General features: G+C 39.3%; 1 protein-coding gene and 1 long non-coding RNA gene across 2 annotated transcripts; both read left to right on the forward strand.

Annotated features, from left to right (window-relative positions):
- The first annotated feature begins 5,067 nt into the window (after window positions 1–5,067).
- LOC133986439 (uncharacterized) lies at window positions 5,068–5,762 on the forward strand. The gene is made up of 3 exons (XR_009925503.1): window positions 5,068–5,090; window positions 5,185–5,238; window positions 5,434–5,762. It is a non-coding gene; the product is annotated as an uncharacterized LOC133986439 (long non-coding RNA).
- Window positions 5,763–10,879: 5,117 nt separating this feature from the next.
- slc34a1b (solute carrier family 34 member 1b) lies at window positions 10,880–22,974 on the forward strand. The gene is made up of 12 exons (XM_062425490.1): window positions 10,880–10,940; window positions 11,042–11,224; window positions 11,621–11,767; window positions 12,037–12,180; window positions 14,191–14,302; window positions 14,817–15,012; window positions 16,020–16,190; window positions 16,265–16,328; window positions 16,478–16,645; window positions 16,727–16,843; window positions 21,823–21,947; window positions 22,384–22,974. The coding sequence occupies exons 1-12, from the start codon at window positions 10,880–10,882 to the stop codon at window positions 22,972–22,974; spliced, it is 2,079 nt and encodes a 692-aa protein (XP_062281474.1).
- Window positions 22,975–27,001: the final 4,027 nt, after the last annotated feature.

Consider the following 27,001-nt stretch of genomic DNA (forward strand, 5'->3'; position numbering starts at 1 on the left):
CTATGAATGGGCAGAGAGGGGTGTGCTCTCGCAGGCACCATAGCAGCAGTGAGATAAGGAGTGCCATCTACTCCACTGCACGTCTGTACTGAGAGAAGGAAAGCGAAAGAAGAGGGAGAAAAGGAGGTGAGTGTCTGAATTTCCCCCAGGCATTTCTTTCTTATCAAATTTTTTGGAGGCGATCGCCACACTCAGTCTGTAGATGTGTCTGCCTGTCCTTTCTCACTGTCTCTGTCATCATTCATTTTCTCCTTCTGTCAATCATTGTTTTCCTGTCCTTGATTAAATGTCTCATTTTAGCAGTCAGATGGAGTGCTGGTGCTTTTTCCCCCTCTCTGTTTTGTTAGTGAAAACAGTTATTGACTGCATTTAGTTTGAGCCTATAGTTTCATGATGTAGTCTATTTTGCATTGAGATGGATAACAAACCCGTGTTGAATATCTGGGAGTGTTTATTTTCTGAACTCAATCGTCTGCTAATGGGAGCTGAATGATACTCACTGTACCTTTGAGAATCCTATTTATAAGTGGTGTAAAACGAAACCCATCTATTAGATCAATGCACGCACACAAATGTGCACTGACAGATTGTGTCCTGCTGATGAAGGATAGAGTCTGTGCTTAGTTTATTAAAAATGAAAACGATAGTGGATCCATCAGAACTGACTCACTTATCAGGTGAGATACACACGCTCGGGCTGTGATTCAGGATAAGAGCCGCTCTGTCAGTTCACTACTGACTATATTCATCCAACTGGGAAAATTTGGGTTATGTGTGTGTCACATCTGAGAGTGGCAGAACAGACTGCCCATCACGATCAATTACAGGACATAATGTCTTACCACTGAGAGCTGTCTTCATATTCTCGTCTCCAGATTGCTGGTACAGTTTCTGCCTTCTTGCTCACCTTTGTGATCTCATCACCTCTACGTGCATGTATGTGCATACTATGGTCCATAATATTATACATATGATGAGCATATGAGCTACTGTGATTAGCATATTCGTCACAGATAAAGCAAGGCAGTAACGTCAGAGCAGGACTTCAGTTTCATCTCCTGGACTGGATAATTATGATTAGCTGATGTAAAATAGTTGAAACTATCTCCTGAATTATCATCACTCAGCTCATTGATGACAGGATATTTTCACTCTTTGTCATCATTTCTGGGTGAAAGAATAAAGGAACTTCGTGCCTCTAGCTGGAAGTCATCAATCAGAAGGGATTGTGTTTCTAGCAGGTAGTCATTTGGCAGATAGACATACCAGTCTGTGGTGAAATGTAAGAGGACAGCTGGGAGTGATGATGTAGATGCAACCTGACTGTTGTCTTTTCTGTTCTGGTGAAACACTTTCACACACACAGAAAATGAGCTTGAGAAGTTCATGATACACTCTGCCTCTCACTTGGGGAGTTAATTAGTGTTGACCCAACACTCAAAGATTTGTGCATGGCCAATCTTGGTCTCTGCCAGTGTTATGTATTCAAATCTTCCGAACAGATTTGCTTCTAATGTAATGCATATGTTCACATCAGCATTTCATTTTTGATTTTAAAGGCTAAGTACTCTTTTATTTAACTTTTCTACCTCAAGTTTATCCTCCTCCTACTGTGTTTCAAAGTGATGATTGGAGAAAGAAAAGGGTTGAAAAGACTGCAATGCAAAATATTCTATTTGCCCATTCTTGCAGAAAGAGTTCTTGAGTAGCTTTTAAGGCAAAGGTCTCTGCATTGCTTTTGTGTGGTGTGTCCATGTCCACGTAATAATGTATGAGCGTTTTGTGCATGTACACGTTTCATCTTTGTATGCATACCACAAAAGCCGTATTGTTTTTTGACGTGTCACCTTGGCTGCTTTTGGTTTCTCAAAGCCACTGGGCTCTTTTACCTCGTCCACAAAGAATATGTACTTCCACCCGCCTCAGTCTAGCCTTTTCAGTCCTCCATCTCTTGGCCTTGCCAACAATGCAGAGATTCCTTATCCACCCAAAGATGGACAGACAGTGATAGAGGAAAGCAGGGGGAGAAGCAGGGTGAAGCATGAAAGCAAATTACTCTCATTTGGGTCATTTCCCACAGTGAGCTGGTCAGAGAGAGCACTCAGGACTCACTGAATGCCTGCCATGCAGAGATTATCCTCCCCAGTCCCTCAAAGGACTATAACACACATTTTAGAGTAAGTGCATGGAGCACAACAGTCTTACCCCTGGGTGTGCCAACTGACCCAACATGTGTGTGCATAATAGGCCTTATGTATGAAAGAAGCAGGGCAGAACTCCCCTGGGTCGCTCCCACTGGTACAGATCATTGAGTTGTGTTAGCGAATGTAGCTAGCAGGTTGGCCTTTTAGAATATCACATGGAGTTCCCCACAGCACTGCCTTGATTGGTGACGTCAGTTGTCACAGTGGGTGAATGGGTACCTGTCAATCAGTCCCCATTCATTCTTTATGAGCCCTGGGCTGAATGCTTCCTGTGGAGCTGCAGGAGATCAGGTCAGCTGACATTGTGAATTCAGTCAGATCAGCGTGTGACTTTCTACGTTTCATCTTATCTTGGCTCTGTGTGTGCATCCTTGTCTTGCCAGGCCAGATCTCAAGGGACTTAACATTTTTCCCAAACTCACTGTTGATTTGCTTCAACTTGTTTTCATGTCTCTTTGTCATATTACAGTAGGTGTAAATACAAAAAATACACAATCATAATTATCATTATCATGAGTTTTTCTTTAAAAGTCTCAGGAATTGGATCCATAATGATGAGTTGACAAAATCAAATAACCAAAAAATAATAATCAAAAAAAAAAATCAATAAAGCTACATTGTGTGACCCTTCTCAGCAGATGGATTTGTTCAGTTGTTTAGATGAGAGAAACACCAAGTAAGTAAATACTTTTTAGTGAATTTTTTGACAAAAAATGTTGCTGTGTTTGATACTTGACCTATTTTTGACCTATGACTGTATTTAATTATCCATAAATGCATTATTGGTATTACTGGAATTACTTATTATTAGGATTCCTTAGCAGATTTAGTGGCTTAGTCTTGGCTTTCCACTGAAGAAGACCATGGGATTTGGCTGAAAGCTTCAGAAGCACCACATAAGTGGACCCATAGTTGTAAATTATTATTATTATAACTATTTCCAAAGTCAAGAATGTACATTTTTTGCTTAAAGTACTTATCATGCAAAATGTCATTTTGATGAGCAACAACATTGAACTACATCCTGCCATGATGTGGTTCAATGATGTCGTCTACCTTGCCATAGAGTCTCATCTGTGTTCTTCATTAAAAGGCTTTTCAGAGCAGGAAACCCGTAAACCTCCCACACACTGAAGTGTTTTGATCTAATCTAACTGGTCAGTTGTCAGACAGAAACAGGCATCGACAGGCAGTGCTAAGATCATTGAAGTATAAAAAGCACTCTCCTGCAAATTGACCCAGACCCAGAGGTGTTTTGTCCCCATCCACCAGGCCTCCCAACACCAGCTGTGGATCTGGCTGTGACTGTTGGTTGGTGTTTATTGAGGCCTTTCTGTTCTGCATGAATCAGTTTTTATCCTGTATGCCTCAAAGTGTGTGTGTGAGGGTGTCAATATCTCTCCAGCTCCATCCGCTTTTGAGGGTTTCCTCTTCTTTTTCTTTTTATTCATCAAGGTTATTTCAAATGTTTAAAAGCTTCACAAGTCTCTTTCTGTTAATCTGTTCTGTTAACTCTGTTAAGTTAAGAAATTCAATCCTTTCCTCATGGGTCTTCAACTTAATTAAAACCTGCAGAGAACATATAAAAATACTCTGGTTTGCATAATGTGTCTGGTTTTTTTTTTCCCAAAAATAAATTCAATTTCTGTGTTCGAAATTAAATCTACTCCTCCTTCCTCATTGATAAATCCTCAATAAATATGCAAATCATTATCAAGATGTCTCCTACTACACTGTAAAGTCCATTCTTAGTGTATGTGCACTGAGGGCTTCAAGTTTCCACGTCACACTTGTGTAAGTTGCATACTAGACGAATGGCTCCAAACTAGTTGTGATGTCACAAATCATACTCGTAGATAGAGCTCTCTAATTCAGATTTAAGGTGAGCATTTAGAAACTATTCCCCTTCAGCAGATGAATGTGAAAACAGCCCTCTACTGCCAAACTCACAAATACATTATTCTGCACAGTAAAACTCAAACATCCAACTGAAGTAACAGAAAGCGAAACACATTTTTCAGTGAAGTTTGTCTCCTATTAGGACACACATGGTAGTCATGGTAGTTTTTGAAGCACATAGGAAAGGGAACATCATCCTCAAGAAGAGCCATTTTAATAGCAGTGTTTGTGTCTGTGATGATCTCTGCTTGTAAAATGAAAACAAAAACAAGTTTAAGTGCTAGGTGAATCAGGTGCGCCTCACGCTCTCTTTTTACAAATCGAAATGTGAGGCAATAATGAGAGCATCATGTACATCTCAGTGTGACAATTAGTATGAATTTCCAAGAATATCGCCTGAGGAAAAGCACCTACTCGGAGGAGCACTCATAACAGGGAAGTAGTAACAGCATTGGGTTCCTGAGTCAGAGCTGCCATCTAGTGAAAAGAGGCCATAACTACAACTTTGTCAGAGTGTTGTGGGCTCCCATTGGCTGATTCTCATCAGGCATCCCAAGGCAGCAAGATATAAAGATGAAACTAGTCTGTGATTAATCACTATTTCCACTCTGACAAGGTTAAGAAGTCTTGCCAAAGGTGCCGTTTTCAACCATTGTTGCTCCAAAGCTGTGATATTTCTCCTTTCTTCTCTCCTGTCTTTGTAGTTACCACTGGAATTTTCTCAAAGGACGTCATCCAACCCGAACCTCCATCAGTGCTGAATTTCTCTTGAGAAAAAAAATCTTCAAGTGAGCCATGGAACAGAAGACAAATGAGGTATGTAGAAGCCTGATAATGAAAACATTTGACTCATTCTGGCCCTATCAAATAGAATCCTTCCCTCCTTTTCCTTTCTTTGTTTCTCTCTAGTGCCCCACCACCACCTCTCCTCAGAAGCACATGAAGAACAGGTCCAAATCCACAGAGGAGATGCAACAGTCGAAGAGGGTGAGCTTCACATTCATTTCTCCTAGTATCTCATCCCTTACACTCTCGCTCTCTGTCATCAAATCTTATTGGACTGCCATGTCTTATTTTACAGGCCTTTTCCTCACAAAAATCACTCCCAGGCAGACCAGATCTGGACAAAGTGAAGGTGAGCTGTGTGTGTGTGTGTGTGTTTGTGTGTGTCATTTTTCTTGGAATATGTATTAAGTAAAAGATGTGTTGGAATGTATCTATGTCCTCTGAAGTAGTGCCATAATCAGTATTGCCGTATTATATTTAAAGCATAAAAAAATATAAATCCAAGCTGAGCAAGAACTGTATTTTATGTCTCTCTGTGTTACAGGAGGGTCTTGATGGCTCTGACACAACCTCGTCCTCGACCGAGGAGCTAAAGTGATAAATAAAGTTGATGTCAAGCCACATGATCATCATAAAAAACAACATGCATAAAAATTACACAATATGTACACAGGGAAACGTTCACAAGACAATGAGAATAATAGTTAATAGTAAAACTATGTTATGAAACATGTAAGCAAGAAATGTATGATTTGTTAAAGGAAACACACAAGCTTGCGCACACTGAGACAATCGCATGTAAGAAAACAGACACCCATGATGATGCTGTTTCATTGTACTGTGAGTGTCGTATACATACCAAACTGAATGTGAATTGACAATAAAGTGATGCTGCTGAGTGAATCCATCTTTGCTTTGTGAAAAAGTGAAAAGTGAAAAACATAATGTAAAACTGAGATCTTACATATTTTGTGATGTTTGTGAACAATGGTACCTCAGCGGGAAAAGACACAAATGAAGAAATGGAGACTATGATTTAAAACGATCAATTAAATCAAATTATTATTATAAAAAGTAAGTTTTAAATAGCAGACATTGGGAAATCCCCAATGAAACCATGGATATGAGGCTGACAAGGTAGTGATGGAGGTTGGAAGGGTAAAGCAATTTAGACCACAATGGTAGCAGAAAGACAAAAAAACTGCTGAATAGTACAGTCTGTAAATGAACCCCAGTGTAATCATAGGATGATTACCAAAGACGGTTTTTTCTTAATTACATGGTAGCCCCATTGCAATGATGAAATTACAGTACTTTATTGCTCACCAGAGTGAAACATTGTTTTCAGTGCACCAAAATATAAAAGCACAAGAACATATAACATAGAAGTAAAAGACAGTAAAATATAAATAAAATACTTAAAACTTAAAATATTGCAACATAAGACAAAATTCAGTGGAGCAAGATTTGAAGCTAAATTTCTTGTCATTTAAGATTTAGAAATATCCTGTTATACTGTTACTGTAGTGCCCCCTGTGGTTATAATTGTCAGATATGTGTAATATGTGCAGTGTGGCTCTGTGTACAACATTTCCAAAGCAATCTAATTCTTTATTGAACAATTATGGCCTGTTAAGGGCATAAGGGCCATGCCTTCAAATGTTGGTATGCTTTTACAGATAAAACAGTGAGCAGTCAAAAAAACAAACAAAAGTAACACATTTTCCAAAGATACAATGAAATATGTGATAGGCCTAATAGAAACAAAAAATGAGTTTACAAAAAAATCCAAAATTGCAGAAATGTTTTATAGGCGCAAATGAGTGTGGCCTATCAGTCAAATCAGCTTTATCTCAGGAACCTACAACACAAAAAATGTGTCTTCTTCTCCTAAGGGTTCATGAACTAATTTCCATCCACAGGGTGGCGCTACTGAATACATACTTTAATATGTTGAGCGTAACTTTGTGACTTTTAACTGCATTAAAAAAATAAGGGATGCTGCTTTTGACCTTCATATCATATGAAAGGCGGTTGGAGTCGCAATGTGTGATGATACATACTAAATACATTAAGTTACAAGGAGCACTGACCTGAGCAGGTATGAAACCCAGAGCCTTACAATCTAACAGGGAAAGCTGACCATTATCAGGGCTTAACCACAGAGCCAGCGGGAGATCCCTGAAATGAATTTACATTTTGTTGATTATAATTAAAATTGATTTGCCCAAAAGAGATTTGTACATTATTAGTGGCAGAAGGACTTGCTCAGCATGAGGAAGTACTATGTATGCGTTTGAAGGATGATTGCAGATTGCGCTGCAGTCAATGAGAGCATGATCTCTAAAACTCTAGTCCAATGGAAAATATACTTACATTTTGAGAGCGAGGAGGCTTGTGGCAACATGTTACGGTATCGTGTGCTTTAGGAGTTAAAATTGATTGAATCTCACAGACTGAGATCTGGGGGTTTTTCAAGTATAAGAAAATCTTAGCTCTCTCCTCTGTCTGGTCACATGACACACTGGTGAGATCAGAAAACTTTGGACTTAAATTGCTCCAAAAGTACAAACGGTATCACATTCCAGACATAACTTTGAAAAACTAAATTTTGTGAATGTTTTGAATGGGGACTGCAGGATAAGGGATGTCTGAGTGGTGACGAAGGTTCTAACTGAATTGGATCAGATTCTCTCATAATCTGCAGTTATACATTTTGATGTTTTAAAATGTATATACAATTGCAGGAATAAGCTAGAAAACAGGAAAGTAAAAGCACACATCTGCTGAACAAACTGCACAGATTGACATTTGAATAGGTTTTTTTTAGCACAAAGTATGTAGCAGTTGAACATATCTAAAAAATGTCCGGAATGTGGCATAAGAAGAAGAAGTAGCGAGAGCACACAAGTCTCCCAGAGTTCAGAGTCTGAAACTAAGGAAATAAGTGACACTATGTCTGTATCTCCTGTTTTGACGGGATGAAGTCAGATTCACCTGACTCATCAGCATTTCTCAGTTATGTTGCTGACCAACTATGATTGCAAGCTTACACCTCAACCGACAGTTTAAGTGACCAGAACATTACATCATGTCAAGTTTTCAAAGTTTTGTAAAAAAAAAAAAATAGGAAAAAAGGGTCTTACAAAATCTTACAAAAATGTAAGCATGTTCAAAAAACAACAATAACAACAACAACAAACCCCCCCCCCCACAATTTGGATAGTATTGTTTCCCTGCTTGCCCCAAAACATCATTTTACTTTTTGCCATGCCAGTGACCAACATGAAAGAGGTGTATCTACTTTTCAAAGTGCATGATTTGTCACAGTCTGTCACCTTGCCACAACACAGATGACAATAAAGAACAACAAAAGCCAATATCATTTTCAAAACCTGAATCTTGCAGCACATGGATATGCTTGAATCACACATCATATGACCAGAGAAAATTAACCGACATGTTTATATGATCCCCTTCATTCAAATAACAGACTGAGAGCTTAGTGAAAGCATCATGTGGCATTCCTCAGTGCCTCACGGCCTACTGAAGGGCAGAATAGGAGTGATGCCTGCACCCAAAGCACATTGATTGGCAGGTGTTTTGAGTGGCAGGATGGTATATGACCTCATGGCATCTGTTTGGTTTAGCCCCGAGTGGCCGTCTGACTTGTACATCTGGAGCTGGGATTTAGCAGCATGGATGGGTTTTTTTTGCCAAAGAGCCCTGGAACCGAGCCATCTGTGTATAAGTGATTACATGTGTGTATCCATATGTGCATGTACGTCTCTGTTTCTCTTTTCCTGTGCTTAATGCTGAACCAAATCTGAAGGATTTCTCCCCTTCGCCGCCACTGACAGCAACAGCAGCCTCGGCTTCAGTTCAGCTGCTTGCTCGACACCAGAGCTGTTATCTCTCTCAGGCTCCCAGCTCTCATCATTGTTTGGAAATAACAACTCAGTCTAGAGGGTTATTAAGTTCTGGTCCTCTGAGTTCATGGACACAAGTCTGAGGTCAGCAAGCTTGGCAGATTTGGTTGAGAGCACTGCTGATATGACAGAACTATAGCTGGACTAATTATTAACAATCACCCTGCTTCTCAAAGTGTCACGGCTTTCTCCCATGGTGAGGAGGACATTGCCTGTGGGTAGTGGGGTGTGTAAGTAAATGTTACTACGTGTGTTCTAAGAGGATCTCAGAAAATCTGCCTGATAGTTCATGTCCAATCCCAACATGCTTGATCTTGAGTCCTGGCAAAGCACCTAAGTACCTGAACATTCTGCACAAGTCAAGCAGATTACACTGTACGTGTTTGAAATACTTCCAGAGACTTATCTCATGGAAGAAATTATAATTTAATACCTGGGCTTTAATCTTTGCCAGGCAACAGTAGTATGTGATGAAAACAGCTGCTTGAGAATATGAGATGATAAATTTCTTCCAACTCTTGCCACTAGATGTCAGATTTCTCCTACTCTTAGTTGTGAAACTTGAAGCTCCACAAGCACAAGGACCATTAATCACATCCAAACAATCCTCTTCATCTTGGAGTCTTATCTGGCCCAAAATCAAGTGAAAAATAGCTGGCTTAGCAAACATCATTCATCACTTAATAAACAACGTGCTTTCCCAACTTATGTATCATTAAGTAAAGGCTTTGTGTTATTGATTAACAATGAGGCGTCCAGTGATGGAGCAGGTTAATCGACAAGAGATGAGGTGTTCCTCCTGACACCTCCAGACCTGGTAGCTTATTTAAAGATGTTTTACACTTGCAACACAACACAACACAACGACTCTTTCAGACAAGGTAAGGTACTTTACTGCATATGTTACTAGATAAAACATAATAAATAACATTATTCTACTAATACCATGTGTTGGAAGACAGTGTCATCGATATTGAAGATTTATGTCATTATCTGAAAAGAATAATTAATTTCAAGTTGAATTCTAAAGCCGTGGGTACCGCAGCTCATTCAGCCTATAGAAAATGTTCTCAAGTCGGCTATTGCCCACTGACAACAGTAACTAAACTTTAATCCTTATATTTTTCCACTTCAAGGAAAGATTAATTAGTACAATTTTGGTGAAGCATAAACAGCATAGAGACAGACATATGAGTCACAGGGACAGACAAGCTCACAAAAAGTAGAGAAACAAAGTCAGAAACAGAATGAGCGGCAGATCTGCAAACAGATGAGCATGGGACAGATGGATTACAGAATAACTTTCAGTACACACACACATAAAATAGTTTGTTCAGCAGTCTATAGATCCTGTCTCACATACACAAATACAGACTGATGTGCATATGTAAATGGGCCTCTGTGCACATCAGAACCTGCAGCAGGATGTAACACAGAATGAGAATGATGCACTGGCTGTAATTACTGTTATTTTGGCTGCTGTAATTACTGAACTCACTTCCATCCTCTTTGCATTTAAGAGACACATTAGTACTCCCTCCTCCACTGGAGTCCCCAAAATACGGTGAAGTGGATGACGTGAAAAGGGGGAAAATGGTCTCTTTAAGTCGAGAATGTGAAAATCTTTGAAGGGAGTCTACTGTTCTATAGATGGTGGAGAGTCCCTTTAAGTGCTGACTTGCAGCTGCAGGAAATGGAGGACAAGACAAGTTACATGGATACTGATGTTTCCTTATTGATTCTGACAAGGCGTTCATTTGTTGAGAGGCTATAGGCGATGCCTCGTGGATTCTGTGGTTAAAGTGTGCAATCTGACCTCAAATCAAGGACAGCTGCCAATAACAAACAATCTGGGCCGCCTTTGTTTTCCTCTAATTGCTTGTCTGTTGATCTCAGTAATGTAGTGAGAGATGGCATGATGGAAGGACATGTTGGTTTCCTTTGGTATCTTTTTACTGCTGCAGGTGGCTGATAAACACGTTCACTCTCATATTCTCTGCTCCGCTGTGTCATCCTGTGATTTTAATTACATCCATTTCCCCACACAGCACTCAAAGCACCATGTCCTCTCGATCTATAACTATAGTCTCCTCTGGAAGGAGCACAGGGCTGGACTACAATGGTAACTTATTATTTTAAATTCCCCATCTTTGTTTTATGTCTTTGAAATGCTTCAAAGCATATCTTCACCAGCTAAGTGGGTAGTGTCTTCTGTGTTATCAGGTTTGAGGATGCACAGCACTCAGCTCTCCTCACAGCCCAAATTCCCACTAGAAGATGACAGGGAGTCCGGCATCGGCTCCACTCTGGACCTGACCAGCAGCTTTGAGGGACACTGCCAACATACCAATCACCAGTCCAACAAACCTTCACTCAAGGAGGCAGACAGACTCCCTAAAGAGAAAGGTACAAAAGTGGCATGAAGAGGAGAATAACACATTCAAGCCTTTGGTTGGCAGTGGATCTGATCTCTGTGAATAAGAGCAGAAGCCGCGCCGCATGCTCATTAGATAAGGACGCGCTCAAAAGATAAGCACAGAGCCGGTCGGATCATGCACTCTGGGCAACAAAGGCAAAGTCCTGCTGTCACTCAGCAGCAATTGGCAACATATGGGTAATATAGTATGTCAGATGGCTTTGCTCTCTACATGTGAGATTCCCTACTAAGGTGCGGTGTAGTGGCCAGAAACATACCACGTTTTTATGTTCACTGTTATTTTAAAAATAGGTAAACTTTGCTCTCTGTCCCACACTGTGCCACACTGTGAGACTAAACTCCCTCCTCGTTGCTGTTTTGAACAGGTGCCTCTCAACAAACCTCAGTAGAAAGTCCGAACAGGATTAAGCAGGTCATTATCAATCTATCCAAGATCCCTCTCCTCTTCATCCTCCTCTTCTTTTTTGTTTGCTCCTTGGACACTCTGAGCTCGGCCTTCCAATTAGCAGGGGGTAAGTACTATAACCCTCACTTACTTTTCAGTGGGCACATAGTGACTCAGCCAATTGATGTTTGACAAAAACGTGACTAACTGCAGAACAGTTCACACTGTCCTACTCAGGCACTGGCTCATAATGTACTGCAAAGCTTCATCTGCTGACCTTTGTGGAATCTAGGGAAACAAGCATTTTAAGCCATGTTTAACATTGCTCTTGGCTACCAACCCTGTCATGTCTGAGTCTTTTTTTTTTATGTGTGTGTGGGTGGAATATTTCAACAGGTAAAGTAGCAGGGGACATTTTCCAGGACAATGCGGTGCTGTCTAACCCTGTGGCGGGGCTGGTGGTGGGGATCTTGGTTACTGTGCTGGTTCAGAGCTCATCCACCTCCACCTCCATCGTCGTCAGTCTAGTGGCCTCTGGACGTGAGTAGGCATATGAAAGCTTGTGTAATTGTGCAAGGGCCACATAGTGCAGTACAGTTATTAAAAAATCTAAATAAATGGAAACATGTTCATCCTAGCCAAATTTCTACACACTATGTACAAATGTGTGTACATAGTGTATATACAGTGTATGTCTGTTTGTCTCTGTAGGAGATTATTCTGCATGCAAAGATATTACAGAAAACAGGAATATAGCAATGTAAACTGAAAAGAAAGCCATATGCTAATCATATGATCAATTCCCTATGGAGAATACAGTAAATTATGCTACTTGGCTTGCTACACAGTACTAAGGACCAAATTAGTGAATACAGCTTATATTAAATGCATACATGTGTAAGTAGATGAATGTTTATTATTTATTTATATACACACACATACATTAGTGTGCTGCAGCAGTCAAATGCAAACTAACGGATGAAGTACCAAGTATTTAATTTTCCTGTAAAATAATTTTAGGAATAAAGCTGGTATTATTATATGTCAAAATATATATATTTTCAGTTTTAAAAAGACTAAATAATTTCTTAAAACATCTGGGCAGTTGTTTTGTTAGGAAACATTTGTTGGTAACAATTTGCAGCTGTGGGTTCGATGCTTTAGTGAATATTTTCAGCAACAAGACAGTGAATATTGGATTGACTCACAGTACCCATGATCATCATGATGAAGGGATGCTTCACACAGTGAAAAAGTGTGGTTCATAGATGTGTTTTTAAGGTATGTGGCAAATAATAAGATATATCAGGCTTTTACAGCGATAACACCTGTTAATATGATCAATTAATATGACAATAATCTGTCATAATAAAGCAATGTGTAATTTTGCCATTTTGAGATTGAGATGATTATTTGTAAATAACACCTGAGAATTATTGTAATCCAGCAGGGCAGAGTGTTATAGGGATGAAAAAATCAAACCATTTCACACCCTGTAATCTCCGACCATCTTAATCTACAGTTTATCATGCCTCGTATGACCATTACATGATAAGGTTATGACCTGTCTGCTTAAAATGAGCACAGGATCTAAGGTCTTTCCATCTTTTCTCTGTGTGGTTAAAATGAATGATATCAGTATGCCAGAGATGCTTCTCTGCTGCCAAAGCCTTTTCTAAATGAGAGCGAGGAGGATGATTATGGGTAATTATCAGAGATAAAGAAATGCAGAAGCATGAATGTGTATTTGTATGGGTGTGTGCTTGTATGCATGTGTCCCATAGGTCATCATCATTAAGGGCTTCATCAACAATAAACCCTGCTGCAGAGAGTAAAGGCTAGGCTGCTTCCATTCACCTGAAAATGACAATAATCTCATCTCCATTAAAACTCGTGTTGTATTCTGAAATGTCTAAGATTATGTGTGGTAATTATGTGCATAATGCGTTAACACTCACAATGAAGACACACATTTTTGCATTTGCAATGTGATTTTCTATAGTTTTTATTCTTTTTGCAAAAACTTACTTTCTCTTGATGAAGATGTCAGATTGTTCACACATGCCCACAAACAGCTGTCTGTTCTGTAAACTTTGTTGCTAAGGTTTGCTTTGTTCTTCCCCGTATTTTGAATAAGATTAAGGCTTGAACATATACAGATGTAAATGAGAATATATATTTCGAGAAAGAGAAAAATATGTGATATTTGCTTACTACTATTCTTTTAACTTAAGCTCCTGAGATGAGCTTGCCATTTAGAATGGGGGGGGGGGGGGGGGGGGGGGGTTAAAACAACCTGTTTCAGACAGTGGTTAAGCTGAGGGGCTATGCAAACAGCCAGAAAGATAAATAAGATTTTTGAACTCTAAACCATGAAAAGATATTCCAGTAAAGCCCCAGAATATGAATATAGACCTGGAAATGAGCCTGATGTGTCCCCTTTAATTATGCAGATACATATTATACTATTGTACTAACTGAAACCTTAATTTGAGGATTCAAGATGATTTTCAAGTAAAATGTATCTCTCTGTGTGGTCTCACCTCATAGTGTTAGAAGTGAGGTCAGCTGTCCCAGTCATCATGGGATCCAATATTGGGACTTCAGTCACGAACACCATCGTCGCCATGATGCAAGCCGCAGAGAGGACCGAGTTTCAACGGTGAGTAAGGTTGGCAAGGCTAAGGATGAGTGGAGGGGGAGCAAAAATGCAGGGAAGAAGAAATTGAAATGGAAAAGTGAAGAGGATAAGTGGGGGATTGGAGGAAAGACGGATACAAGTGTTAAAAGTGCAGAGGAGAAAGCAGAGGAGGGTGAAGAGAAAGCATTAGCAGCTGCTTGCTGCCTCTTTGCTTCAGCCTCCAATCAAGAGTAATTTATACAACAATGACAATAAAGGCACTGATCCACATTGATCCCACACCAGTAACCCTTTGGCATGAAGAGATAGGGCACTGAACAGATGGCATGTTATTTAATCCATGACTGGTTAAATAAACATAATTTATTAATCTTTTATAATATAGTCACACGTTGAGTCCACTAAATGATCATTACATCACACATCCAAAAAAGCTGAGCTGTGAAAAGCAGATTAACAAGCAATCATTTTGAGTGGCTGATCACACTGATGGCTGACTTTAGTTAACACAGAATTTTATTTTGACCCACTGTAGTGCCTTTGCCGGGGCAACAATCCACGACTGTTTCAACTGGCTGTCAGTCCTGGTTCTGTTGCCGCTGGAGGTGGTGAGCGGCCTCATGACCCGGCTGTCGCACCTGCTTGTCACCAGCTTCAGTCTCCAACCTGGGGAAGAGGCACCTGAGCTGCTCAAGGTTATCACTGAACCAGTCACACAGCTATTCATACAGGTAACACCAGTTTTGGAACAGATCGTCACCATACCCTTCTCTCAAAACAGCGATTGTCCAATCTGAGCTTAGCAACTCTAACTACGCATGTTAGGACTGTTAAACATGGATGTATAAAGAGAACTGGATACAGGAAGACTTGGCTTACATTCACTTACATAGATGTTAGACGTACATTGTAAAATGAAACATCTCATTACACAGAGTTCAGAATTTGATTCATTTGGACTGATCACATTTTGAGAGTATAGAAGAGCCATCTCCAGTGAGCATGCACCATGGCTCATTGGGCCCATAGAGCTTACGCGGTATGTTTTCAGGAAGTAGCTTTTTTGGCTTCATGCACCACTGAGCAACTTTCATAGGAATGAATGGTTTGAAAGTGGAAACATGGTGTTTGAAATTTTGTTTGTAAGCAAATAAAGTAAATAGCAATAAGAGGCTTATTTTTTACAACAGGAGAATAGGAGTTTGATCTTAAGTTTTTCCTTATCATAGAATTAACTACAAGAACTGCTGTATCTGGTGAGGATATTGACTTTTTACAGAGGGCATGCAGCCTCAACATTGATCTTTTAGTAAGATATTATATATGTAGCCATCAAACGCATATTTAAGACCCCTCTGACAAGATTCTCATTTTAAAACAAGTCAGACTGAAACATTAAAAAGTTAGCTTGATTAGCTAACTGTAGGTACAGCTCAAAAAATGTACCAGAGGCACTAATCACTTCAGCAGACAAAACTAGAAATGGGAAGCCTGCTTTTGTCTACTTCTATGTACCCATTGTGTAAAAAAAATATTAGGAATAATTTTGAGCTGTAAAGTTTTACAGGCGTAGCAAAAGTTTGCAGGTCTGAGCTAACAGTCAGCTCGCAAAGTGTCTTGTGGAGGAACACGTCAGCAGGACACTCGTTGAAATGGGAACTGAAGCTCGGATTTCTTTCAAAAGTTCTTAACTTGCCGAATCTGAAAGGTGAAAAATATTTCTCCTTTTTCCCCACAGCTCGACAAGTGCGTGATCACGGGGCTCGCCATGGGAAATGAGGACATGAGGAACAGGAGCCTGGTGAAAGAATGGTGCCAGACTGACCTCGTTATGGTAATGGCTCATCTTCACTGCTGTCTCCTGCCTATGCAGACACATTGTATCACACACTGGCGCCAAATAGAGCCTGTCACTGCTGCCAGTAAAAACTGTGCTGCTAATTTGCCTTCTCATCACAGTTGCTTGTTTCTCTCTTCTCTCAGGCCAATGGAAGTGTGAGCACTACTCCTGAAAACTGTAGCCCCAGCCATGACCATTTACAAAGATGTGAGTTACAACTCAGTAATATTTCTTACCCACCCACTCTTACATTTTTACAATGAGTCTGGCATTTCTCTCAGTATTTCAGTCAATGTAATGAAAGTGGGTGTATGTGGGTTAATATCTTGATCATTCTTGGTCCTGTCAATCTGCAGGTACACATTTGTTTGTGTCTACCCGGCTGTCAGACCTGACCGTGGGTCTGATTCTCCTGGCAGGCTCCCTGGTCATCCTCTGCACCTGTCTGCTGCTTATGGTCAAGCTGCTGAACTCTCTTCTCAAAGGCCAAGTAGCAAAGGCCATCCAGACAGTCATCAACACAGGTTAATTTGATAGTGAAGACATTTCAGTGTTGATAGTCAGTACATGTGTGTAATTTAAGTTTCTGTTCTTCGCTGTTTTAGACCTGCCATATCCATTTGGGTGGCTGGCAGGATACGTGGCCATGTTTGTGGGTGCAGGGGTGACATTTGTGGTCCAGAGTAGCTCTGTCTTCACTTCAGCAATGACTCCACTGGTAGGTGAGTAATACCAGCCTCGACTAACAATGAGAAAATGTTTAAATGCACAGTATTTACATGCCATTCATGAAAACAATTATATATTAATTATGGCATGCTGTAACATTTTCTTTTATGTTGGATTTTTTGTTCATTTCTTTTATGGAAATCTTGTCTCAGATTTATAATTTGTCTTACATGAAATATAATGACGTCCACTAATACAACACTGTGTCACCAAAGATTTACATAAAACATAAAACATCTGTCATTTTGATGGCAAATAAATAAATAGATATGTGTATTTAATACTAATCAATTTGAGTAGGTTTATGTTCACTATCAACACTTCATATGCGTTTTTTATTTCTGGGAAACCATGTGATTTTATTACGATGAACATGACAGCTTAGCATAAAAAACCCTTTGGCAGAGAGGGACAAAAATTCAGTGAAAACATGCAACAGTGATTAACATTACAGTCTTTTGACATGAGATATGGCGCAAAGTCACATGTAAAGCCGCAGTAAGACATAGGAAAGCACTTAACAGAAATTAAACTAATTAGCAAACCACTCACCACTCTCATCCAGCACCCATCTCTGTGACTCCCGCAGGCTGAAGACAGCATTTTACACACCCCAGCCATTATAATACTGACTAATATCAATTTAACTTACAGTAGAAGAGATGAAGAGAAATAAAACAGATATTTGATCCACAGCAGTATATCTCTCTATCTTAATGCTTGTACTACCACTACTACTAGTGCTTAATGGTAGTTTCATTAGTTCTGCATCAGTATCTATATCGAGAAGCAACTTTAAGTCTTTTATTCATGTCAGATTTTAAATAAAGTGATGATAGTAAAGATGTGCAGGTGCACCGTTTTTTACTGTAGACATTCTGATGTTTACTGTGTCTCTTATCACCATTTTCAGAGGACACTGTGAACACAGTCAAGCTCTCCTGTCTTTATTTGGAGTTATATTTTAATAAACCACAAGAAAACACATTTTACAACAGAACCAGGCTCCCTTTGGTTCTTTACAACTAATGACACCCACAAACATCAGGACATGCATTGAATCTAAGAGAAAGAGACAAAGAGTTGCAAACAACCAGCCTGTTTTTGTCTTTTATGTAAGTTACTATAATTAGCAGGGTACAGCAATATTACTTCAGTTGATTCAGTTAAATTAATTCCAAGCTAATCATGGTGTAAAGTAATTTACTATATGATAGTATTTCGAAAGGTTTGATGATTATCATGATAGTATTATTTACTCTGACACTTTTTGCCACAATAATTGCAGCATGAAAATTTGATACCCGCACTCATCCCTAGGCAATTGACTATTCTGTCACTTTAACATTTTTATTGTATGCCACTTTTCTTTATTATTCAGAGGTAGTACAAGAAGTGTGTGTGATCAATTCAAGCATGACACATATGCATTCTGTACATGTGGAGGTCATCTGTTCAGAGGAAATGGTCACTGTCCTGATTGGCTTTAACATTTGCAAAGTAGCACAGGAAATTCAGAAATAATCCACAGCATAGTGGAAGAGTGAGAATGGATAATTCAGAGATTATTATACTAATTCCAATGACTCCAAAACTAAAAGCAGCAGCAAAAGGTTACGAGTCATGAGAAGTCAAACATATGGCCAAGAATGTTAAAACACTGTAGAGAACAGTCTTACATTTTGATACATCTGAGGCCTCAGTTCAGCTGTTAATAAAAGTGTGACCTGAGGGAGTCGCATGTTCTCATCCAAATTAGACTCTAAATCAAGAGATAATCAGATGAGCCCTGAACTTAAATAATAAAGCAGGTCATTTAGGGTTACTTTCTTGAACAATTATTATCAGATGTCAGCACCAAAATAAACTTTTATTAAGCTGAATTCCTTCATGATCACATTCACAAACACCACATCCACTTCTTGCTGTCCAACTTGGCTCTGCCGCTCAGTTTGTTTTATTTTACTTGCGTTGGGGGGGGGGGGGGGGGGGGGGGGGGGTTGTCCCGGGGCGATCCCAGCATCTGTCCAGTCAGTAGGTTGGACTGGTGTGTTGTTTCTTCTCATCCTGACCCTTCAGTTATGTCTCTGTTTCATTTGAGTTCATGCCTTCAGGGAGAATGGGCCTCATTCATGAAAGTTTTCTTATTTTTCTCTTATATTTGTTGTTGCACAAAGCAATAAGAAGAAAATAAGAAAATACTACGAGGGATTTGTGAAACGTGCGCTGACAGCCAAATCTTTTCTTACCCACTTGAGTATGTTGATGAATTGCGTTTGATCTTAAATTGGATGCGCATGCCATGCAATTTGGAATTAGCATAAGGAAATGCACCAATACAATATAGACCACAAACCAACAGGCCACTGCAGTTTGACAGGTAATGTTAAACTCAGAAAAAAGGAGAAATAAAAAAAAAGGAAAATGCCACTTAAGAGCAGCAAAAACAAAAAGTATGAGCAGTGGGGTCATTGGTTCATAAAAGTGCAAAAGCATGGCAAGAGATCACTAGTTTAATCAATGATGTATGTGCAGAAGAAAGACCTCTTAGTGAAAGTTAAACAATGGTTTGACCTGAAAATGGAAGCCAAAAAGCGACTGTCTGCTGCCAGATGTACTATTACAGACACGGGAGGGGGCCAGGAAACTGTCAAAACAACAGACATGGATGAGCGCATTGGAGCCATCATTAGAGAGATTTCTCTGTCGGGTGTGCCGTCTGATATTCAGTTGGACAGTGACCTGCCACAGCCAGAAAACATCCTGTCAGCACCAGACAGTCTACCCCAAATTCAACTAACAAGATCTGAAGACAATGGTAAGCTGGAATCCCAATTTTTAATTTTCAAAATTAATTTAATTAAGTTGATTGTTTCCGTGAGTCCACATTATATGTATTTAAAAACACTTGAATTTTATTTAATCAACCTTACCATATGCCTCTTTTTGTTTCAAGCTACATGCCCATTTTAAATCAATGGTATGTGACTAAATGAAATGTATTAACAGTATTTATTTTGTTTTATCAGCTGCATCTGCTTCCAGTGCATCATCCACCTCTCAGAGCGTGCCTGGACCATCGAGACAATCCACCCAAGCACAGATCATTTCAGAGTTGGTCCTACAAAATCAAGAGCAGATATTATGTCATCCAAGTTTTTACACAAATTAATGACAGTCTCAAAATAAATTAAGCAAACATATAAATTCAACTTTAAAAAGCATTAAGAAAATAAAGAACTAAAAAGTCCTTTATCAAACAAATGCCACTAAAAGTTTTCTGCCTTGAGTATAGGCCTAGGTCATTTCACAATGTAATACCAAAATGTATTATTATTATTATTATTAATACCACATAACCATTAACATCATATTCTCAATTGGTAAAATGCAGATTTTTGGGTCAGTGGTTACACTTAGGGTACGTTTTAGCATTAAGCAAGTAGTGGTTATGGTTAGGGTTAAGGAGTCTATGCTAATACCCCAAAAGTGACTTCAGTAAACCTGTGTGCATGTTTGTCCTGGCATATTGGTCTAAATTTGTTGTCATTTAGGATAGTGCTAATCATCTTTAATAAGTTAAACATTTAAAATGATTAAATTAGTAAACAATTGTGGAACATTTTTCTTCTGTTTTCATAAAGAAAATGTATTTTCCATCACCATTAAATCATCATTAAAAATGTATATTTCACACCACAAAATGGAAGTTTACTTTTTTGACTTTTGGCTTATGTGTGGTAGAGGGCACTCTTACATTTTGATCTTACTAAAGAACAAGTGGAAAATAGGCAAGTATTGATAAATACCACAAAAGTTCTTGTACAATTTAAGATCAAATCTGTGCATACCACAACTCATGTATGAGGCCTATTGTCTCTTGTAATGCCTTAATTAATCTGGACCCTAACTGAGTATTAGATGTTATACTTGTGCAGAGGTAATGTGCAGCCCATAGCCATGATACTTGCCTGGACTCTGCTTCTGGTTTGTGGTTTGAAACCACCACCACTGTGTATCTTAACTTGGATAATCTTGTTTAATGTTTTACATAATTAATTGGTGGGGCCAAATAAGGCCATAAACCTGCTTATGTCCACTGATTGAGGCTTGTGACAATGTCAGTACCTTTTACTACATAGATGCTGTGACAGCATTGCCCTACTTAGTTGTCAGATGCAGTCAAGCAGTGACTCATTTTGCAGTCAATAGTCATCTTATCTGTCAGCCTCTATGCTTCCAATGTTTCTTTTTTTTCCTTTCTTTTTTTAAATTGATTTTCATTCATATCAAATATCAAGCATGAATAATTTTATATTTTGTCTATTAATCTGTGATGTAATTTTACTGATAAATTGGAATTGTTCAAATGGTTATTTTTATATCTTAGAGAATATTTTTCATTACTCAGCAAAGCTCTCAGCACTTTTTTTTTTTTTGCTGTGCTTTTATACTACTTCTTATCCCTGTAAATTCCGATTATATCAACTGCTCAGAAAGTGAATCCCACTCACTTATTTCCACTTTTTCAAGATGGATTAGTGTAGCTTGATAATATTAATTGTGCCGGAATTTCAGACAAAGATAAAAAGTTGACACTTTGCTCTCTTTGTCATATCATTTATCTTGAGAGCTGATTATGGTATTGCACTGATTGCAGAAAGTATTAGATTATTTGCAAATATTTCAGCAGGCAGATTGATAGAAGCTGTTACATTTCAGTTTTAGGATCTTTATTAGACCAAATCAAGCATGCTGAGGTTGATTGGTGACTATAATTTAACCTCTAAGGTATGAATGGTCGTCTGTTTCTGTGTCAGCCCTGTGATTATCTGGCGACTTACCCAGGATATACCCCTCCTCATGCCTCATGCTCACTAGAATCATCTCCAGCCCTCCATGACTCTCTAAAGAATAAGCGTGAATAGCTGTCAGGGTCTCTGATGCAGCATGTCTCTGTTTTCTCACTCAGGTATTGGTGTGATCAGTCTGGAGCGGGCCTATCCTCTCACCATTGGTTCCAACATCGGTACCACTGCCACAGCCCTGCTGGCAGCTCTAGCGAGTCCTGGGAACAAGCTGGCTGCTGCCATACAAGTAGGCCAATGTTTTATTATAAGTAACAGCCATTTTAAAATTGCAGGAGAAACAAGAACTTGTAGGTACAAGGATTAACACCGAAGGCACGACAACAACAAGGGCATGGATAACCCATCTTTTCCAACAACACCTACATTATAGAGTTACAGAGAATTATCTACACATGGTGGATAATAAGAATGCCTGAATGCAATGTATATTTATGAAGATGGATTTATGCGTAAATGTATGAGCAGTAGCTTTTGAGGCAAATGAGTGGATGCTCCAGGGAAAAGTGCTGATGTAAGACACAAAACTGTGAAAATTAGAGCCGTATCATGTCATAGGATTATCTTTATGGTATGAATGCTACATGATAAGACTGCCTCTGAGGATGTAACACTGAAAATAATGACTGTGATGAATTATGACTTCGTCTTCTCTTTCCACTTAGATCGCTCTCTGTCACCTCTTCTTTAACGTCTTTGGCATTCTGCTGTGGTATCCTCTTCCCTTCACACGTCTGCCGATAAGGATGGCTCGTGTCCTGGGTGAGCGCACTGCCAAGTACCGCTGGTTTGCAGTTCTGTATCTTCTCCTTTGCTTCTTGCTGCTGCCCTCGTTGGTGCTGGGTCTTTCGCTGGCTGGCTGGAGGGTGATGGCCGGGGTCGGGGCTCCTTTCCTGGGTGTGATCATCTTTATTGCCATGATAAATTTAATGCAGGCTCACAGCCCCCGTCACCTGCCCAACAAGCTCCAGACCTGGGATTTCCTCCCTCAGTGGATGCGCTCTCTCAAACCGCTTGACCGCCTGATCACCAAGGCAACTGTGTGCTGCAGCTTTTCATGTGAGGAAGGGCAGGGAGAGGTAGGAGAGGACATGTCAGCACAGACGTCCTCCATTGACACAAAGATGGAGTCAGCCCAGAGAAAGGTAGAGCTGGCATATGATAACCCAGTCCTTGAGTACCTGGATGAGCGCAGACCAGGTGTTCGGGTATTAAAGTTAAAAGGGTTAGAAAGGTGCAACAGCACTCCACTGTAGAGGGAATGTCCAGTATTTTGTTACTGCTGTGGGGGCACAAGGATTGAGAAAATGCTATGAAAATAAATGGAAATAAACTGTTTTCTGATTATTGATTGACTGATGATCAGTTTGGCTAAATATCATGAGCTCACTATGAGATTTAAGCCTGGAAAACATCAGCTGACAATTAATTTATATTTGCAGCTAGAAGCTAAACCAGACAGTGATCTATCTGCAGTGGTGTAACTCTTGAAACTGATGATGAACATGACAGAACAATCAACAAGATGCATTTAGTAACTGTTTTGGGGCTTTGTGTAGTAGAATAGCTCCGAACAACTTTTCTATACAGCAAAAGTTTCAGCTGTATTTTCAGTTGTCGGTCTTGCACATCTTACAGCGCATGTAGTTTTGTATCTTTTCACTCACTTCTTACATGACCCCAACCATGCATTCAGCATCCCATGTCTGAATGCATCCTTTGTAGACACTGAAGCGGCTGCTGAGGCTCTGCTGCTTTTCTCTTCACTTGGCATTGTGCAAGATAATATCCAGTTACAGAAATGTAGATGTTACAATTTCCATTTTCACTGAGCACTTTAAGTCTTTCTCATCCATGTTGGACTTTCTTCTGCTGATGAACAGCATCATATGATTAAGAATCTCAGAAAAGCTGCTACATGGACTTTAGGATGACTGTTTTGTCAGCTGCTGTTTTCAAGGTCATACATTTACTTTTAAACACAGCTCATGATGAACTACTGAACACATAAATTGAAGCCTGATTCTGTAACTGCATGAAAAGGTACGATGTAGAGTTTTTGACCACTAGTAGTGCTATTGAGTAATGTTTTCATGAGTGAGTTCAACAAATCACCTTTGGAAATGTTTTATAAGGAAGAAAATAAAGGACATTCATATTTTGAGCTTGTGGAATGGTTTGTTAATTTATTATTTTTCACATTTTGTAGCACTACAAAGATTTTGTGCATGTGTGAAAATGTTTTGTATTCACAAATATAATTTGCACATGTGTAAAAAGTTACAGTAGTTGTGGAAATATTTTGTGTATGTGTAATTAAAATTTGTGGAGGAACATTTTCTACAGTGAGGTCTGACAAAGTCTGACAGAGAGAAACACAAATCTCCTACCTGCGTATGAGGCACTAAATTTAAAAGCTAAAAACTACGAGTACGAATTTTGACCCTTTGTTTTTACAGCTGAATTGGATTAGATTCAGCTCAACAAAGTGTCAATCTGTCAAATCAGTGGACATTTCCAATATTTTTTGCTACAAATGTTTTCACCACGTTCAATGGATAATGTAGGAAAAATATTTTTCCAGAACAACCACCATTTTTAATCAGGTGTATATAATAGGTCTAGGCCAAAAAGTCAATAACAACCAGCAAGGTGCATGTTAGAGCTGGTGTAAAATGAACAATTATTAACACTTAACTTTTGCAGGATTCAGCTGTCCCGGCAGAAAGTTCATGTAATTAATGCCTTTTGTCAGTGTCAGTTAAAAAAAGGAAACCAGCTATGTTGTCACCCTCATCCCTAATGATAAAACACCCTTATTACCAAGTTGTTAAATGGTTGATCACTATGTTAAAATACCATGTACTTAGTTGTTACATAAGTGTAAGTGGGCAACTGATTAAACACAGACACCACAAAGGATTTAAAAAATCAAATTAGCTACTTGATGTTATCTACAGTACAAAGGAGTGTTTAGCTTGTTTGTGTGTGTTTGTCTAAGTGGGTGAGAATGCACACTCAGGAGGTGTTGTTGAATGTGTGAATATGTGCCGTTGTCTCTATTGCACTGTAGCAATTATCTTTAAGAGATGTTTACTGTGTGAAGTCTGTTGCTTTAATAAGAGAATAGAATCAGACATTTTCAGTTTCACTTGTAAGCTGAAATAATGAATGACAAAACTTTACAAACAGAATGAAATTGATCATGAAATAAATTACAACAGTGTCTCTGTTAGTGAAAATTCAATTTCGTGTTCAAAATTGAGAGAAAAAAGAGACCTCACTCATTCTTGCATGAAGGCATTTTTAGTTGGAAGACATGTCCTCTACTGTATGTAAGACTTTTTTGCCTGTTCAAAGGCCTCTAAACTGTAAATTTACACTACAGATACTTTTTGTTTCAGCAAAAGCAGCTATGTCTCATCATTCTCCTCTGATCCTGTCTTGTTCTCTAAACTTTTTGATGTTTCAAATTAGATGCAACTGTCTCCACCAGCAGACATGGCTGTCTGTATAGAGTTTGCACCATCCTGCCGAGTCCAACCCAGCAGGCATTCAAGAGCAGTCTGAGAATAAAGGGGATGAGAGCACGGCACAACAATCTGCCATGACACTCAATCGCAACACACACACACACACACACACATACACACACACACACACACACACACACACACACACACACACACACACACACACACACCACACACACACACACACAAACACACACACACACACACACACACACACACACAAACACACACACACACACACACACACACACACACACACACACACACACACACACACACACACACACACACACACAAAGACACACACTCACATTTCAAATCCCTGTTCTTCTCTCTGCAGTTCAGATCAATGCAGGAGTCTAGTGAGATTGGGTCATGGTACTGCCAAGCCATGACTGACAATTCACAATGTGAACCCAGAGGTGGCAGGGCTCTCTGCAGTCATCATTACTGTTCAGTCTCCCCATTATTATTACATAGACCGTAGCACATATAATTTACGAGTCACACATACCTACTCCAAACTGCCTCTTCTGCAGCTCTCTAGAATCTTAATTTATTTCTGGGTCTACTCTATTTTTGTAAGATGATTATTGTGATCCCATTAGGTAGTGAGAGTATTTTACTTCCTGATCTCCATCACACTTATTTATTTCACATTGTTCTCCAGGTGGCATTTAGTTGTGTGAGTGGTATGGTGGGATGGTGTTTGTGTGTTAACAGTAAAGGGAAGAAAACTCTCTGTAGTTTTTGTAGAGATTAAAAGTAATGTTTAATTGCCATTTAAGTACTGTATATTGTTACGACTTGAGCTAATTCTACTTGCTAAATCATACGCTATGTGTTAGCTCAGTCTGTGTGTTCGTTAAATGAAAGGATAGGAGAAGATGAGCGGTCTCACAGGCTATTTTATTTAGCAGTAAATGAATAAAACATACAGAGCTCTGGGTCGAGATTTCCTATCCCTGACTAACATTGTCTGTCGTCAGTTCACGAAGTCTGACCTCTATATCTTCCTAACCCAGTCTTATATACAATCCAGAATGGTTATGCAATGTGAGGTGTGGTCTCCTGGTGGGCAGGTGATCGGACTCCCTCCTCCATCTTCTCATGTGTCCTTCCTATGACCTCCTTAAGCAACGTCCAGGGTAGTGTGACAGTTCCTGTCTCTGAAACTTACAGAATCACAAGACATCCTGTATCCCTGAGTACAGAACAATAGCCCCTGAGTACAGAACAATAGCCCCTGAGATAATGATGATGACTTCCTAATCATTATTATTTGAGAGAAGCACTGTTCTGTCTTTACCCCTGCAATGTGATAATCATGTCTTTACCAAAGGTCAACTGTCTTCCAACTGGGATGCATTCTTATTACACAACAAGCTTACTGCTTTCAAATTGTTACACATAGGACCACATCTTTATATGAAACAAACAATAAAGTAATTAATCCCCTTATCTGATATTTTAGCAGTGGCCAATTCATAGCATATATCTACAATATGTACAGCTACATTCTTCAATAACTAATTTCACAAACCCTTTAAACCCATAAGCCTGCAGATTTAGCTTCCATTGCATTTTGCTTCACTAACCAGGTGCTGACACAGCAATAATATATTAACAGCTATTTCTTGCTGTGTTAGATGTTGTCAGAGTTTTTCTCGAAGGGATATCGATATTCTTATTCAAAATGACCACCCAGAGACATCATTACTGCTGAAACAACAGAGTTCTATGGTAAAAT

Source organism: Scomber scombrus, chromosome 9 (genome assembly GCF_963691925.1).
Source record: "Scomber scombrus chromosome 9, fScoSco1.1, whole genome shotgun sequence".
Taxonomy (NCBI): domain Eukaryota; kingdom Metazoa; phylum Chordata; class Actinopteri; order Scombriformes; family Scombridae; genus Scomber; species Scomber scombrus.